The sequence below is a fragment of the Henckelia pumila genome, chromosome 3 (assembly GCF_033568475.1).
Source record: "Henckelia pumila isolate YLH828 chromosome 3, ASM3356847v2, whole genome shotgun sequence".
Lineage (NCBI taxonomy): Eukaryota > Viridiplantae > Streptophyta > Magnoliopsida > Lamiales > Gesneriaceae > Henckelia > Henckelia pumila.
This window is the reverse complement of record NC_133122.1, coordinates 41,785,319-41,802,642: the sequence shown is the minus strand read 5'-3', so window position 1 is coordinate 41,802,642 and position 17,324 is coordinate 41,785,319. Positions and strand designations below refer to the sequence as shown.

Genomic DNA, 17,324 nt, shown 5'->3' with positions numbered 1-17,324 from the left:
ATCTATCTTCGAGTAAATAGAAGTACCCTGTAGTTGATCGAATAGATCATCAATCCGCGGCAAAGGATACTTATTCTTGATGGTGACACGATTCAACTGCCTGTAATCAATACACAATCGCATCGATCCATCCTTCTTCTTGACAAACAAAACAGGTGCTCCCCACGGAGAAACACTCGGACGAATATATCCCTTATCAAGCAGATCCTGTAACTGCTGTTTCAATTCCCTCATCTCTGAAGGTGCTAGACGATAAGGCGCTCGGGATATAGACATAGTTCCTGGTACTAAATCAATACCAAATTCAACCTCTCGCACCGGAGGAAAACCAGGAATCTCATCAGGGAATACATCAGGAAACTCGCTGACAACCGGTAACTGATCAATACCCGTACTACTCGTGGACATATCAACTGCATAGATGAGGTAGCCCTCCCCACCTGACTCCAAAACATGACATGCCTTCAGAGCCAAAACAAGTGGCATCGGAGGTCGCGCACCCTCACCATAAAAATACCAGCTATCACCCTCAACTGGATGAAATTGTACCAGACGCTGATAACAATTCACAGTAGCGTGATACAAAGTCAGCATATCTATTCCCAAGATACAATCAAAATCTGCCATCGCTAATATCATCAAATTAGCTGCTAACACATTACCCTCAAACTCCAGAAGACAACCCATCACTAGACGCTTAGTTACTATCTCTTGCTCCAATGGAGTAGATACAACTAAATCCATATCTAATGATACATAAGGTAATCTATGTCTCTTAACAAAGCGACTAAAAATAAAGGAATGCGATGTTCCAGTATCAATTAATACAAGTGCAGAAATACCACATAACAGAAAGGTACCTGCCAACATGCGATCGCTTCCCTTTGTAGCCTGCTCCTGAGATAGAGCAAACACCTGCCCTTGAGTCTGGGGACGATATCCATAAGAACTCTGTGGTGCTGGCTGCTGACGTGAAACAATAGAAGCTTGAGATCCAACCTGTGATCCCGATCCACTAGTAGAACCCATGCGCTGAGGACAATCTCTCCGCAAATGTCCCTGCTGACCACAAATATAACAAGCACCAGTAGCTCTTCGACATGAAGCTGCAGGATGCTTCCCTCCACAGTGACTACAAAACTCCTCCTTCTTCTTCTTCTTCCCAAAACGGAACATACCTCGTGAACCACGAGATCCAGATGAAGTAGTAGGAGTAGAAGAAGACGTAGGTCCAGATTGCACAACAGATTGAGCTCGAGGCTCAAAAGATCCACTAGGCTGTCCTGGCATCATCAACTGTGTCCGCCTGTTGCTAGTCTCCACAAGACGGCAACGGTTCACCAAAGTCTCAAAAGATACCGGGTCATCACAGACAACAGCCTGTGAGTAGATATCTTGGTTCAAACCTTGTAGAAAGATATCATACTTCGACACACCACTCTCATTGATATGAGGACTGAAAGGTAGCAGATCAAGAAATCGTTGCTGATATTGATCAATAGTCATTGATCCTTGCCTCAGAGTAAGCAACTCCATAGATCGTGCTTGGCGAACAGCCGGAGGAAAATACAATTTCTGGAACTCCCGACAGAAATCCCCCAAAGTCACCTGTCCTCTCTCAGTACGAGCCTGAGCAGCTTTGGCATCCCACCAAAAACGTGCTCGATCCTCTAGAAAAAATTCTAGAACTTCCAATTTCTGATCCTCAGTACAATCGAAAGCACGAAAAGTACTCTCGAGTTTAGACATCCAACTCCTCGCCTATTCAGGATTCTTGCCTCCCACCAAGGGTTTCGGTCCTACTTGCATGAACTTATTGATAGAGTAGCGACGTCTACCCTCATGATGATGATGATGATCATCATGATGATGATGGCGACGATGATGATGACCACCTCCCTGGCCAACACTATCGTGACTCTCGTCAGCCATATCCTGAAAAGAATTGCATATTAAAATCCTAAATGCGCAAGAATTACTCAAAACTAATTCTACATCCCAAGTACTAATCCCAAAATCTAAGCATGCTTTGATACCAAAAATATAGTGACCCTGCATGGTATCACCTACTAACTGGCAACTAATAGCATGTATTAAACTTAATACAGTAAAATAACTTAACAGAGTAAAACATGCGGAAACAAAACCATAATTTACATATCAGCTTAGTAACATAATCCGGGCTCAAATCTGTAGTGATACAACCAAATCGAAACCTTAAATAGTAAACATTATACAGCTATATCGAATCCTGCTGTATAATAAAATCCTCAAGGCTCCTGCTCTCTAGTCCTGCTTTGAACTACCAGCTCCGTCCATCCTGCGACCTGCCCCATAGAATAGGGTGTCCAAGATAACAACTAGGACGTGAGCACTAACGCCCAGTACATAGATATGAGTAAACATATGTATATAATGCATGCAACATGATGACTGGTACAGGGTCATCTGAAAAATCATGCTCAGAACCGGCGCCACATGAGTGCTGCCACCACACGGATCAACCTCTGGGTGCAACCACACTCGTCTAGTACACCAGAGTAGACAGACATAAATGCCCCCACCGTCGCGGTACTCTCAGTGACAGACTATCGAGTATAGAGCTGAGCGGCTCTATAGTCAGGTATAACAAGGTATAGGCTCAACATGTATATGCACATGACATATGAATATAGAAAGCGGTAAATCATATTTCATGCCATATAATAATGCAAAATAAATGCAACATATAAACATGTATACTCGCTGGCAATCTCAGTCAATGTGTACGTACCTCTAGGCTAGTTCAAGTATAATAGGATCCTAGGTTCCAAGCCTATATTCAAAAGTTCACCGTATCACTACATAAATTCTATAAGCCTTAACTAAGCTAATAAGTACTCCCAAAACTTAAATAGATTCCCGGACCATACCTTCGTCCGTAGTTAGCCCTTTGGAGTTGCTAGTCCCGGATGACTATAACCACACCTTGGTTATTCCAGAACCTCTATTATAACCGATAGGGCCCTCAAGTGTATATCTCATACTATATAACTGAAGAAAGAAACTCGGGAATTCGTATTTCAAAATGAAATCGAACGAGGCCTATTTATAAGAAAATTTTCGGATGAGTTCGGATCCTCCGAAGCTGAGTTCGGATCGTCCGTTCCAACTCACTGTCTGCATGCGAGACACGTCGAGTTTGGACCGTCCGAACGTCTCTTCGGGCCGTTCGAAGTGACCTAAATCCGACACTTGTCAAAACACCATGCTGAGTAATCCTGTTTGCTTGGCACAAGGGAGTTCGGGCCGTCCGAAGTCCTCTTCGGATCGTCCGAACTGGCTCAGACAATGAAATTTCGTTTCTTGCTTCTGAAGTCCGATTAAATCCCGAATTTGGTTAATTACCAACCCTTAATCATGTTTAACATATTATTATCTTAAAATGAGTTTTGGGTTACTACATATTATGTTTTATTTTTTTGAAAAAATGATTAATGATTTTCACATAAATAGTATAATATTAATTATATTTAAATATAGAGATATGAATAATTTTTTTTTGAATCCGAGATATAAATAATTAGATACATGATTTGTATACTATTTTAAAAGTGCATGATCTAGTTAACCAAAACATGTATCCGCGTACATGATGTTGTGATACAATCACAAAATGGACATAGCACTCTCAACCTATCACCTATGATATATTGATATGCAATACTAAGGGATATTACGCGCGATACGTGCTCATGTATATTTATATATGATAATTTTTTTTAATGAAATTTGAATTTTGATAAAATTATTATTATTATTATTATTATTATTATTATTATTATTATTATTATTATTATTATTATTATTATTGTATTTTTAGTATTGTTTCTGTGGGCTCTCCGCTATTATTTTATTTAAAAAAATCGTAAATTTGTAGAGATAGTTATCTAAAAATATTAATCATAAAATGTTCTTTAAAAAAATTTGCAAATTTCCAGAGATAGTTGTCTAAAAAGATTATTTATAAAATATTTTTTAAAAAATTGCAAACGTTTAGAGATAATATAGAATTTTCGATTTTCTTTGGATAAGTTATGACACAAATATTTGTAAATAAACTTAATTTTACAATTTTAGAGTGGTCATATTATCAAGGTAGTTTTTCTTGCTCTCTTTTCATAACACAGATAATATAGAATTTTTTTGAACGAAATAAATTGATTATACTCAATTATCATTCGAACTAGTTATGAAAAATCTCACAAAATACTATGTAAATACTAGAAAAAAACATGTATCCGCATAATTAGATGCATTATTAATTATATTTAAATATAGAGATATGAATAATTAGATGCATTATTTGTGTACTATTTTAAAAGTGTATGATTTATTTAACCAAAACATGTATCCGCATACATGATGTTGTGATACATCACAAAATGGACATATCACTCTCAGGCTACGTTTACTCTGAATGATGAGATTGAGCAATGATAGATTAAAGTATGATTATTAATATAATTTGATATGATAGAGAGTGGTTATGGATAAATAATAATATGTATAGTAGGATGGATTAATTTTGGGATTGAAATTATAATTAAGAACATATTACAATTTCACCCATTAGCTATCATAATAATCATATGTTCGGCAAAAAAGAAAAGAATGTGGAAGATAAAAAAGAAGAACATAATTGATTTTTTTCATTTCTCACTCCATAATATTTATAATCTCATTAAAAATTTAGGACTAAAAATCATCTCTCAATCATTTCATTAACGGGCCTAAAAATTTATACCATTTTTCAATTTTGCAAGTAAACATAGGATTACTTGGTTATCTATGTTATCCTTCATTTATCAAGGCAAGTAAACACAGCCTCAACCTATGATATATTGATATGCAAATTATATATTAGGGATACTACTCGCGATGCGTGCTCATGTATATTTATATATGATAATTTTTTTAATGAAATTTGAATTTTGATAAAATTATTATTATAATTTTTATTTTTATTTTTATTATTTTTGTATTTTTAGTATTGTTCCATGTGGGCTCTCCGCTTATTTTATTTTATTTAAAAAAATCGTAAATTTGTAGAGATAGTTTTCTAAAAAGATTAACTATAAAATGTTCTTTAAAAAAAATTGCAAATTTCCAGAGATAGTTGTCTACAAGATTATTTATAAAATATTTTTTAAAAAAATTGCAAACGTTTAGAGAGAGTGATCTAAAAAGATTAAATTAATTAATAAGAAAACTATATTTCGATTTTCTTTGGATAAGTTATGACACAAATATTTGTAAATAAACTTAATTTTACAATTTTAGAGTGGTCATATTATCAAGGTAGTTTTTCTTGCTCTCTTTTCATAACACAGATAATATAGAATTTTTTTGAAAGAAATAAATTGATTATACTCAATTATCATTCGAACTAGTTATGAAAAATCTCACAAAATACTATGTAAAAACTAGAAAAAAAAAATCACTAAAAAAATTTCACATATATACAATTTGTGCATGAGATTATAACAAATATTTATCAATGAATTCCAACAAACAACAATGTATGAACTTTCTCCAAGTTTACACGGATAGTTTCATGTACAAGTACAATCATGTCTCTCCTAAGTCAGTGCGATACGTATGACTAAATGAACAACAAACCTTAAACTCTCAGAAGAGATTTGTGAACTGAGATGTAATAGAATCCCGAAGATCAGAGTAGAGGCCATAGAGTGAGTACTGCCGGAGATTAGCAACCTCGTACCACGAATTCAGGACCTCGTCGTTTTTGTCGGTGCCGGAGAAAGCCAACTGTATGCCGATGTCACAGCCGATAGTCCCTCCATTGTTTTTACATTTGGAGTTCGGTATCGCACAATCCGTGTTGTTAAGGCAAACCAACAAGTCTCCGGTGCAAGAACCGCACCCGAACTTTTTCCAGAACAGGTTTTGGAGTGTGCCTTTCTGGAACTCAAGAACCTGTGGGGAAAAAGTGCCGAGTAAGTTGGAGAAATGTGAAGAAAAGGGTCGATATGCCATCGATCGATAGTGTTTGAAACGAACTCCAACAGTCGAAAAGCACGTGCCTAATATCACATGTTTGCCATAAAAAATAATACTTTTAATCAATTGTGTCGAATATGAGATCCATCTTATAAATTTAACTTATAACACAATATCATAGGAGTTTTCGTGATATCAAAGAGTCGAGAGACATAAAGAGTGCGATGAAACAGAGTTGGCATATCTTTAAAATTCAAATCCGAGCTCGACTGGCTTTTTGAAGATTTGGTATCAGAGCTACATTAAGATAGTGTTTGCAACCTCTAAAATAAGCTAAGAAAATCTTCAAAATCAATTATTTTTAGAGATTGCAAACACTAACTAAGTAAATGCTCGAATTCAGATTCGTGTTCGCGGGGGCGATCACCACCACACTATATCCACTATTAAAATCCACCCCCATCCAAATATATTGGGAAATGCTGCAAAGAGAAACCTTGATTTGGTGGATGAACATGCATGAACTCTTACCAGAGTGAAGCTGGTTATAGTGTGACTGTTATCTGCAACAAGTACTGGGAATGATCTTGCTGCGAATCGTCGTCCCCCAAACGCTACCATGTATCCTCCGGACATGCTCTGTACACAATCTTGTAAACATTAGAAAACAACAGAGTTAAAAAGTAACATTCAATGCTGAACTCGAAACCAAATTAGTTCATCTAAAGATTAGAGATGGAAGTATACTCATACCGGGCTAAAGGACCTATTGCTATCGACTGTAAGCAGCGAAATCTCGTCAACCTTTGGCCTAAACACTGCAAGTTGAGCCGAACCAGGGAGGGAGAGACGGCTGTCACACGGCGAAAACTGCGTGTGGTTGAAGAAAAAAGAGTCCTTGGAAGAAAACACGACGCCAAACGAAAAGCCATCCGATCTCGCAACTTTGGCATCCGAACAAGGATCATATACAGGATTGTTGTCTCCAGCAAATGCGGCCCGGATCGGTATGATCATCATCAAAAGTACAATTTCCTTCACCATGGCTGCCTAAATCATCAAACACACGCCTCTAGCCCCCTATTTTACACAATTCTAGTTCAGAAGCAGCAACAACAAAATTCTTTTATCTCATAAAAAGGGTTCAAATTTTAAGTTATATGCTTGTAAAACAAAGCGTATGATCAATTCTGTATTCCATATACTCTCAAGAATCATTACAATGAACAAAAAAGGAATCCTTTGATTAATAAACAAATTATAGTTTTGATTCCGACCCGGGTTTCAAATTTCTTGATACAATCAAATCCACAGCTCTTCATGATAAACACATAATACATCATCAAGATACAAAAATCCAAGCCACCTTCAATGAATACCAAGAAGAATCAAAATAACTCACCAGACTCTGCGCGGAAATTCTTGTTCTTTCCCCTTTCGCTTTCTCGAATATTTTTCGTTCAATGTATCAATTAATGATAATTACGCGATTTGCTAAACGAAAGAAACGGCCGGCCCGAAGTATTATTTTTGAAATGCAAATAAATATAATATCTTGGAATTCAAGGTGAAGGAAACAAAAAGAGATTTGGTGTCGTTTTCCGATGAAAGAAATTATATTATACGGAAGAAATGGATCTTGCCTCCAAGACAGTTATGGAAGTTATGTTGGCGTTGGATGCAAGGAATGCGATTATTTGACTGATTCACTTTCTCGTGGAAAATGTATCAAAAGCGTGTTTCTTATTGTGATAATATAGATTATATAGGAGAGGATCTATGTTACACTGGTTTGTTCGTGAATTTGTATAAGATGCTTGCGCGGACATTTCAGTGTAAAACAAAAAAGTGAACAAAAAGTAATCACTACAAAAGCAAAAAACAAGACGGTATTTCTCTCGATGTAGCATAGATCCACCTTATGCATAAACACCAACAGTGGAAAGATAAACCCACTAAGTTTTTTTTTGGTTCGAAGGAAAAAAAAACATCTTTGCATAAAGAACAACGCATAATCATACATGATACAAGAAATCAACATAACATTGGAGCATCTCTTACAATTTAGTGTAATGTAAGTCACACAAATCACACCATTCTAGCTAGTTTTTAGTTGTCCTCTTCTTCAAATTTGATGAAACTAAGGTTCAAAATTCATCTCTTATGGTATCATCCGTAAACGGAATCTTCCACTTCGCGGTCCAAATGATGGACACCCGTGACCACAGTGGCAGCCCAGGATACCGTCGTTCCATTGGTGAGACGGTTAAAGGCAGCCACAGGTACCTCGAGTCCCTTAAATCAGCTGTATTCCATCTATCCGCCATGAAAACAAACGATCCAAGAGGCGATCCCGGAGGCATTGGGATCACGAATGTACCCTGAGAAAAGAATGTAGCAGCTCTAAAAACTTTGTTTGCACCCACACAAGGGTTCCCTATAGTCTCCCAAGGCCCGGAAATGGTCTCTGCCTCATGCACCAATGCCTCGTTGGGCGCCAAACCGCTGCACCCCGACGTGATCATGTAGTAAATCCCCTGATTCTTGAACAAAACAGGCGCTGCCCGGTGCTGACCCACGAGTACCTTAGCCATATCAGACGTTACATCAAGATAATCTTCATTCAAGCTAGTAATGTGAATTTCCCTGTTCTCCAAAGCAGAGTATATCAGATAGGCGCCTATCCCATCGTCGTCCTGGAAAACCGTCATATCCCTGCTGTCGAATCCATTCGGTCTCCGGCTGGAAAGATACTCAAACGGGCCGGCGGGGGAATCGCTGACGGCCACCCCGACGGAGGCTTTCGTGTAGGCGACATCATCGACATGGATCCACATGACATATTTTCCACTCCTCTCATTGTATATCACTCTAGGCCTTTCGACCACATTCATCTTGTACAGATCATGAGCCTCATTCCTTTCCTCTGCAGGTAACACGACTCCTTCATTCTTCCAACTCCACAAATCTTTCGAAGAATAGCAGCAGATGCCGATAAAATCGACACGGGGCGTGCCCGTTTCAGGGGAAACATAAGTGGATCCATTCTTGCTCTCACCATACCAATAATAAGTTTTCGATTTCTTATCAAACAAAATGCCTCCTCCATGCGCCTGGATTGGATTTCCATCCGTGTCAAGCCACACACGATCTGGTAAGTAATACAATCTTGTTGCATTATCTGCATTGTTTCTTGGATCCACAAGACCAAAATATTCAGGACTTGGGAAGAAGATGGACCGAGTACGGGACGAGGGATCGAGAAATTCGTCGTTGAAATTGGTTTTCTCAGAAGATTTGAGTCCATATGGTGGGAGAAGTGTCATTTGCTCAACTAGACCAATGTCATGGAGATATAAAGGGTGGATGGAAAGAATGCCAGCAAGTTTGAGTTTCTCAACTTGTATGTTAACTTTTTGGACGAAAGATTTCAACTGGAAGAAAAGAAAGCAGCCAACAACACCGCAGATGACAACCCGCCGGCTGGAAAATGGAGCTCCGGCGGATAACCACCGTGACATGGCGGCGGGTCAACAAGCTAGAGATTTGTGTACAGAGCTTGATAATTTTCGATCCCTGCTGAATTAATAGGAGGTGTGAAGTGGAAGTCAACTTCTTGATGGCCAAGTATTCAACTTTGATTGATTTCTTTTAATTATTGTTGAGTTGGGAGCAAGTTGTTGTATGGATGGCAGATGCATTGGAGTTTCTTGAGAAGGGAACGAAGCATTAAACTAATAACTTTGAATTGGAATATTAATGGAGTTTCTTGAGATGCAAAAGTGAATTGAAGGCATACATTTAAGAAAAAATATTTATTAAAAAATAAATATATATTAATTTGTGTTTCCAAAAACTAAGAATATTTCCACAAATATTGGACAAACATTTGCGTAAATTTTCAAGGTTAAATGTGTAATTTTATACTTTCTTGTTTATTGTATTCATCAAAAAGCCAATAAAGTGATGGGAATTTCAAATTAAAGGGCATATTTAATTTGAATATTCGTAATAAATTTAATTTGTAAATAGTACTTTTCATATCACGATTAACAAAATAATTGGTTCCCTATGTATTTAAATAATACAAATTATTCAGAGAACCACGTCATACATTACATAATTCGTATTTTTATTTGAGTGAAAGAAAATTCAGAGACAAACAAATAAAATGCATGTTTCTGCAGTTGTTCTCTTAATTTTACTTAGTTGAAAGTTATTGCAACCTTTTTCATTGTATATATATATAGATAGTTATTAACAATATGAAACAAAGAACTAGCATGCTAATCCCCGACATTTGACTATTGCGGAATCAACTAGGTGCTATACCATTTTGTCCTTTCACGCCACTGTACATTTGGTCGATGTAATCCTGCAAATACATGTATGTATTAGAACGTCTTTGCCACGCCCAGGCCTAAATGTAAGCCTCAGCCAAGAGCGATCCGAGTTTTAAAATCACTTAGCACTCACCTTCTATTCGATTATGGTAAAAAAAAACGAGACAGAAATAAAACAATGAGATATTGGGAGAAACATTGTAGCAACTACCCGTTCAAGTGAGTCGAGTATGGGGTGCTTTACTCTCAAGCTCTGGGGTCATTTATTTCTAGTTAACTTCGTGAGTTCATAAAATTTCATGATCTAGATCCACGCAGAAACCACATACCAACAACTAAAGTCATAGTATATGATGAAAAAACAGCTGTGTTCTATGTCACTGGTCCTAAGTGCAAATATCCAAGGCAGGCACGAAAACATTAGATGAATCAAACTTTGAATACCTTGTAATATTTGAGCAATTGTGGCCTTTTAAGCTTAAAAGTTGGAGTCACGAGATCACGGTCAATGTCAAAAGGAACAGGCTCCAGATGAATTGCTCTTAACATTTCGAAACCACGCAGCTGAAAAAAACAATTTGAAGGTTAGATGAAGAACCGAATACTACATGGAACTCGTGTAGCATACCTTGTGTTGTTTGGCAGTGCTGTTGAGCTCATCTAAAATGTATTTCCTGGCGTTTGAATTGCCACACAAAGACTTGAAATCCCCTTTTTCTTCATTCTTTTCTGCCCATTCTTCAAGTGGCTTTCGCTCCGGTACAACCACAGCCACCAGAAATGACTCAAAACTGTTCCCATATACCCAGATCTAAAGAACAGTTAAAGCCATTTACACCACCTGTGGTAGATGATTACACAATATAGCGCACACAAAGAAACTGTTTCTTGAATTTCCTATGACTTACTGATGTTACAAGAGGGCATCGTGAGTAGACACTTTCAATGTTTTCCACGGCAACATATTCCCCTTGAGACAGCTTGAAAATATTCTTCTTCCTATCAATGATTTTCATCTCCCCATTAGGCTGCCACTCTCCAATATCACCTGCAATATTTAAAATCCACACTTCATTACCTGATGAAGATACCCGAGTTCCATTCTCTCTACAAGAAGAAAGATGATTTATGGTTATCTAATTTTACCAGTATGGAACCATCCGTCCACAAGTACTTCATTTGTGAGATCCTCGCGTTTATAGTACCCAGAGAACAACGTTGTTCCCCGTAGACAAATTTCACCTCTTGGAAGAACAGAACATGCATCGTATCCCATCTCAGGTACTGATTCAAGCCTGACTTCGATGGTACTCATTGGGACACCCACAGTTCCCATCATTGAAAACACGTTAGCTATGGAAGTGCAACATCCACCACAACTTTCTGTTAGCCCTGAAGTGAATTTGAAGTGAACCCAATATATCAGTTAAAACAAGAATGATATGAAGGAAAACTACAGGAATTAGAACCTTTTCTAGTTCAAACAAGAAAACAAGTCATTGCACCAAAAGCTACAGCCAGGGGAGTTGGCTCTCCCCAGCAAAAAATACGAAATAAAAACTCGCATGATCCTTCATTTGTTAATTTTTTTCGCATTACCGTATCCTTGCGATAACACACAACAACTTGTCACTCTTAGAAACTCCTCGATGTGCTTAGGTAAAGGTGCAGCTCCAGACAATATAAGACGGACACGTCCCCCAAATGCTTGTTTAATCTGAAATGCAAAGTAATAAATGTACAATCATGCAAACTATATATAGCAGCGGTGGAGGCAGGATTGTCAGTTAGGGGGTGAATTTAAACTTCTAAAGCTCGAAAATAAAAGTATATAAATTTATATAGAAACAGGAGGGAGTCCACTGCCATAGTCTGCTCCATCTGCTCCACCAACATGGTAGAGATCATAATGTAGGAAAAGATGGTAGGTCACCAACCTTATCAAAGACGAGTTTGTCGAAGAATGGAGATGCTTCTTCTTGCTTAAGTCCTTTCTCCATATTACCCAATTTACTGTTCAAAAATACTTTATTAGTTGGTACGAGGGTCTAAAGAGAATTAAGCTTGAATATGCTTCGAAAATGGAACATACTAATTGTATGCGAACTGGAATAGCGACTTTTTCAATAAACCACCAGCCGCAATTTTTTCCATGATGCCTACGAACACAATAGTAAATAAATTAATTTCACAGAAATGCCACTATTCTACAATATATAACTTCGTTAGGATTCATTTGGGAAAACGTTCATTTCTCAAAATACATTTCCATCATATTCTGTATTTTCTTAGATTATCATGACTCCTGTTAAACTTTTCACTTCTTTCCAATAACAACTAAATTCATATTCTAACCCAATAAAAAATATCTTCCAACTGTAAGTATCCCACAAAATATTTAAATATCAAACTACCCTGAATATTTTATTTCTACATGGCATGTTGAGCAATTGATGACAGGTGAATAAAGCGTGTGTCGTCTGGTGAATAAAACCAAACATTCATCTTACTCTGCAATCCATTCAAAAAAAATACATTTCTCAAAAAACATTTGCCGGAAAAACCCGAAAGTAATATCAAACCTCCCTGTAGTGTGCAAATAAATGTGCAACAAATAGCAAAATCTGTCTATAACTCAAGGCACCAATCTGTTTCAAATGTTGAGTAATTGATGACAGGCACAACAGAGGCTTAAATCCAATTATATCGATAAACAATTGTATACCAGTGTATATCCGGTCAAATACTCTAGGAACTCCACAAAATAAAGTTGGCTTTAACATGAGAAGATCTTCAATCATGTACCTGATATCCTGTAAGTTTGATGTAAATCGTTTTCGGTGTAAGAAAACATTGCTTCACAATTTTCGGCACTAGAATGCATTATATTACCAAAATCATTATCGCAAAAATGAAAATCGTTAAATATTTATCTCACCGCCTGCCAAAACCCAATTGAAGAACCTCGATAAATACAGTAGGTTTCAATAATTTGATCGAATATATGGGCAAGAGGAAGAAAAGAGAAATACACATCCTCTTCTGTACCCTGAAGAAAGACGTGAAATGAAATCACTTAAAATTCTTCTGTCTTCATCATATTGCAAACCTAACAAAGCAAAAATCTGCCAAATTTTTACCACTTTATCTGTTTCTCTAAGAAGGTGATCCATAGACAATACTTCTGCCATGAAAGCACCATTATTTATGATGACACCTTTAGGTTCTCCCGTTGTTCCACTCGTATACATTATAGTGCATACGTCAGTCCTTGATTTAGGAGGAAGATCATCATCCAAATTTCCCTGCCAAAACAGACAAATGAGAGTGTATCTGGTAAGTTTCCAGTATTTCTGGGAAATGTTTTAAACTTGGCAGATAATGGTTGTATTGGCAAATGCGAAATTGGGTTGAAAATGTGACTTTGGGAAAGAATTATGTTGTTCAAGGCAAAGATAAACCAATATCACCAAAACTTTATAAAGCAAACTAAAATAGTAGGCCCAATATGCACGTGATGACTTTTTTCTAACCAAAAGAGAGAATTCTCCCCAAGAGAAGCAATCTACACCAAGCTCCTTAGCTGATTCCTTTTGCTCCTCAGAAATCTTTCCAAAGCTGACAATAGCTTAACAAAGAATAGCATACCTAAATTAGCAAATCTTCAATATATAAAAATTGATTTGGCTAATAACCTCAGATTAAACAATTCATCTTACTTTTTAGATGTGAGACACAGTTGGAGAGACATGCTAGTATCTGCAAACAGAGACAACCGTTGAGAGTGTAGGACAATCCCATCTTAAACGTCTTATAAGTTCATAAGATGTTAACTAACTAAATAAGCCTTTACATCTTATTTTAAAACCAAGCTCTTGAACCAAGAGAACATACCGCGGGTAGCTTTGTTTCATGAACAAATGCTATGGAAACCTCTGCATGATTGATAATGTACTCAACCGCATTTGCGCCTGCATTGAATTTACGCCCAATCAAAAAGTGCAATAAAGAGAAGACCAAACCAAGTTTTTTTCCCCCCACTTTTTTTAGTACAAATTCGAGGTGGTGTGTTTTATCATATATTTGAACCATTGCTTCTCCTTGATTATGAGAGATTTACACCGCTGCATACAGGAAGTTGATAACTAATGAGTGCCTATAAAATCAAGAAAAAAATAGAAGCCCATACATACCAAGAGAATCATAGAGTGGAACATAGGTAATGGCATGGCTAATGCAAGCCTGTAAAGAGATCAAACAGACTAATTAACATTGTAACTCGAATGACGTTCAAATAAAGCGATCTTTAGAATGAACTTACCTCCATTGACACGATCCATTCAGGGCAATTTGCTCCATATATGCCACAATGGTCTCCCTAATATGATAAACAGTCTCCATTAGGAACACACAAAAATAAAATAAAATCAACTTCAAAAACCACAACAATAATATTTTAAATTTGATAACACACTGCGAAAATCAATGAGCTAAAAACATATACTTCTCAAATTTAGAGCTCAAATTCTAGATAAAAGATATCAATCTACAGCCCCTTGCTCATGTTGTTAAATTCCTAGCTGAAAACATGTTTTAGCTTGTTGATTTTCCAAGGGTGTTATAGCATTAAAAACGCATTATCATGCAAACACGCCAATCTCCTTTCAAAGTTCAGTTTCTATTTCAAGATTAAAAAATTTGTATAAACACGGACTGGATTGAGGCCACGAGAACGAATGGCAGAGCCAATCTTGAGGGCTGTATCGTAGACTTCTTGGTATGTCAGCCAACTGTATGCACCAGCCTGCCAGTAACATTCAAATTTGTCAAATAAAGCTAGAATCAAATCCCCCTTCAAAAATTCACATCAAAATGCCTTAAAAACTATATTTTTTGCTCCCAAAAAAAAATCTCATTCACATTTTCACTTCTAAAAGACACTAGATATCATCAATAAATACCAAAATAACTACATAAATTTATGAAATCATTTTGACATAAATTACACATCACCAACAATATGTTCTGAGAGAAAAATGCATTCAATTAACTTACTTCGGGACCAATTTTACCAATCATAAACTAAATAAAACAAATTCCCTAAAAATAAAACCCAAGTGTACTGTGTTACCTTTCCATCGATTTTTGGGCGGCGTCCCAACATCTGATTTCCAGCATTTCTTTCCAGTGACTTCCTGCACCCAAAAACTCAGAATTACACGGCAAATTCGACGGACCCATCCCCGATCAACTCTGAGAATCGGGCATCGGATAATTTGAATCTCGAATTCTCGATCAAATGGCAAATGCAAACAACAAATCTCAAAAAATAGGATCAAATATAATTTAACAAGAACCCATAGCACGAAGGCCCATTAGCTCAGTTGGTTAGAGCGTCGTGCTAATAACGCGAAGGTCGCAGGTTCGAGACCTGCATGGGCCAATTCCAATATGATTTTTTTTAAAAAAATCTCTCTTTTATATATATATATATTTTTATATTTATTATTAAAATCAACTGAGAATCGTGAAATCAGAAACGGGCAACGAATCTTTTCTCAATGCACTTGAATTTTGAAATCTTTGATACGAAACCCAAAAAAAAAAATCATCGAAATAATTGCCAGAAAACAGAGTAACACACACGACATGAGCAAAAAACGCAGAGTCTCACCTGAAAAAATCCCAAGGAGAAAGAAGATCCAGAGGTATCTCCATCAACCCATCTTTGGCGTAAATGCACCTATACACTGCTCCCGCAGAAGGCTTCCCGTTCGCAGCAGCCTTTGCTTCCTCCACTTTCACAGTATAACCGCCACCCCCCATTCTCCAAATCCAATTAAGCCACAAAATGGAAACAAAAACTTGGGGTTTTTCAAGTTCAACAAATACTCCTGGGAGAAATTCACAGTACACAAAGTAACGAAAATGGAGAGTTAATCGGAAGCTGGTATGGTTGGGGAGTGCAATGCAATAAATTGAAAGAGTACGTCCAATTCAAAGCGAGAGGCATTTATTAAGAGGTGCCTGTAATCCAATGCTCTCATTTATGTTGGTAGTTGAATTGATAATAATTATTTGGTGAGCTTGTACATATATATATTCAATTCAATGGTAATAATAATGTTGTTTTGTTATGTTTTTGTTCGAAAATAGGTTTTTTGACCCATTTTTGTTCATGTAAATATCATGTTGCAATGTGTTACATACTTCGGGTTTTTTTTTTTTAATATTGTTTGATCCTTTTAGCTAGATTTTATTAAAAGCATAATACTTAGAATATAATATAATTTAGGCATGAATGACATTTTTTTTTTTACAATGGCTACAATATTATCTTTGAAGTTTTGACTTTTGAGAAAAATGACCATCTTTTACAAAGTTTTCTCATATAAGGTATTCCTATTCGTTTTTTCCGTTCGTCCTATTTTTTCACATAAATTAATAAAAATCATTGAAAAATAAATTATGTACAAACTTCCTATTTTATCTCTATTTAGTGCATTCAAAAAATAGTTACACAGGACCTAATGGGGGTATTCAAGTTGGTGGAGAAGGTGAACTCTTGGCCAAAGGTCAGGAGTTCGATTCCCCTGCCAACACTTTCTTGGTCAGTGTGATTTACCTGACTAGCGTAGTTTGCAGGCTATTGCGTTAATCCAGGGGTTTACCCAGAGAGAACCTAATGGTAGCGGCTGCGGGTTCCCACGTCACAAAAAAAAATTAGTTACACAGTTTTCAAGACACAGTTAATATGAATATATTCTTAAAAAAATATAAAAATATTCTCTCCGATTATATAATCTTATTTTTTTCACACGAATTAAGATAAATTATTGAAAAATTAAATTATATAAAAAACTTCTAATTTTATCTCTATTTTATGTATTAAGAAAATTGTTGCACATTTTTCAAGATGTTGTTAATAGAGATATATTAGTAAAAGATTATAAAAAAATATTACTAAATATAGTGTAA

At 36.5% G+C, this 17,324-nt stretch overlaps 3 protein-coding genes and 1 non-coding gene across 4 annotated transcripts; 1 reads left to right on the top strand and 3 right to left on the bottom strand.

Annotated features, from left to right (window-relative positions):
* Window positions 1-5,521: 5,521 nt before the first annotated feature.
* On the bottom strand, window positions 5,522-7,596 carry LOC140893091 (uncharacterized). The gene is made up of 4 exons (XM_073302160.1): window positions 7,406-7,596; window positions 6,757-7,083; window positions 6,535-6,642; window positions 5,522-5,979 (listed from the first exon to the last, which is right to left on the bottom strand). Exons 2-4 carry the CDS (start codon window positions 7,045-7,047, stop codon window positions 5,671-5,673), a joined length of 708 nt encoding a protein of 235 aa, XP_073158261.1. The 5' UTR covers window positions 7,048-7,083; window positions 7,406-7,596; the 3' UTR covers window positions 5,522-5,670.
* Window positions 7,597-7,987: 391 nt separating this feature from the next.
* On the bottom strand, window positions 7,988-9,560 carry LOC140892692 (uncharacterized). Its single transcript, XM_073301655.1, has one exon. It carries the CDS (start codon window positions 9,522-9,524, stop codon window positions 8,151-8,153), a length of 1,374 nt encoding a protein of 457 aa, XP_073157756.1. The 5' UTR covers window positions 9,525-9,560; the 3' UTR covers window positions 7,988-8,150.
* Window positions 9,561-10,118: 558 nt separating this feature from the next.
* LOC140887053 (probable CoA ligase CCL6) lies at window positions 10,119-16,323 on the bottom strand. The gene is made up of 19 exons (XM_073294066.1): window positions 16,021-16,323; window positions 15,478-15,541; window positions 15,061-15,150; window positions 14,668-14,724; window positions 14,540-14,588; window positions 14,241-14,317; window positions 14,066-14,105; window positions 13,880-13,974; window positions 13,487-13,651; window positions 13,285-13,395; window positions 13,072-13,159; window positions 12,439-12,505; window positions 12,284-12,359; window positions 11,946-12,063; window positions 11,493-11,738; window positions 11,255-11,394; window positions 10,975-11,157; window positions 10,791-10,910; window positions 10,119-10,378 (listed from the first exon to the last, which is right to left on the bottom strand). Exons 1-19 carry the CDS (start codon window positions 16,170-16,172, stop codon window positions 10,319-10,321), a joined length of 1,998 nt encoding a protein of 665 aa, XP_073150167.1. The 5' UTR covers window positions 16,173-16,323; the 3' UTR covers window positions 10,119-10,318.
* On the top strand, window positions 15,716-15,789 carry TRNAI-AAU (transfer RNA isoleucine (anticodon AAU)). The gene has a single exon. It is a non-coding gene; the product is annotated as a tRNA-Ile (tRNA).
* Window positions 16,324-17,324: the final 1,001 nt, after the last annotated feature.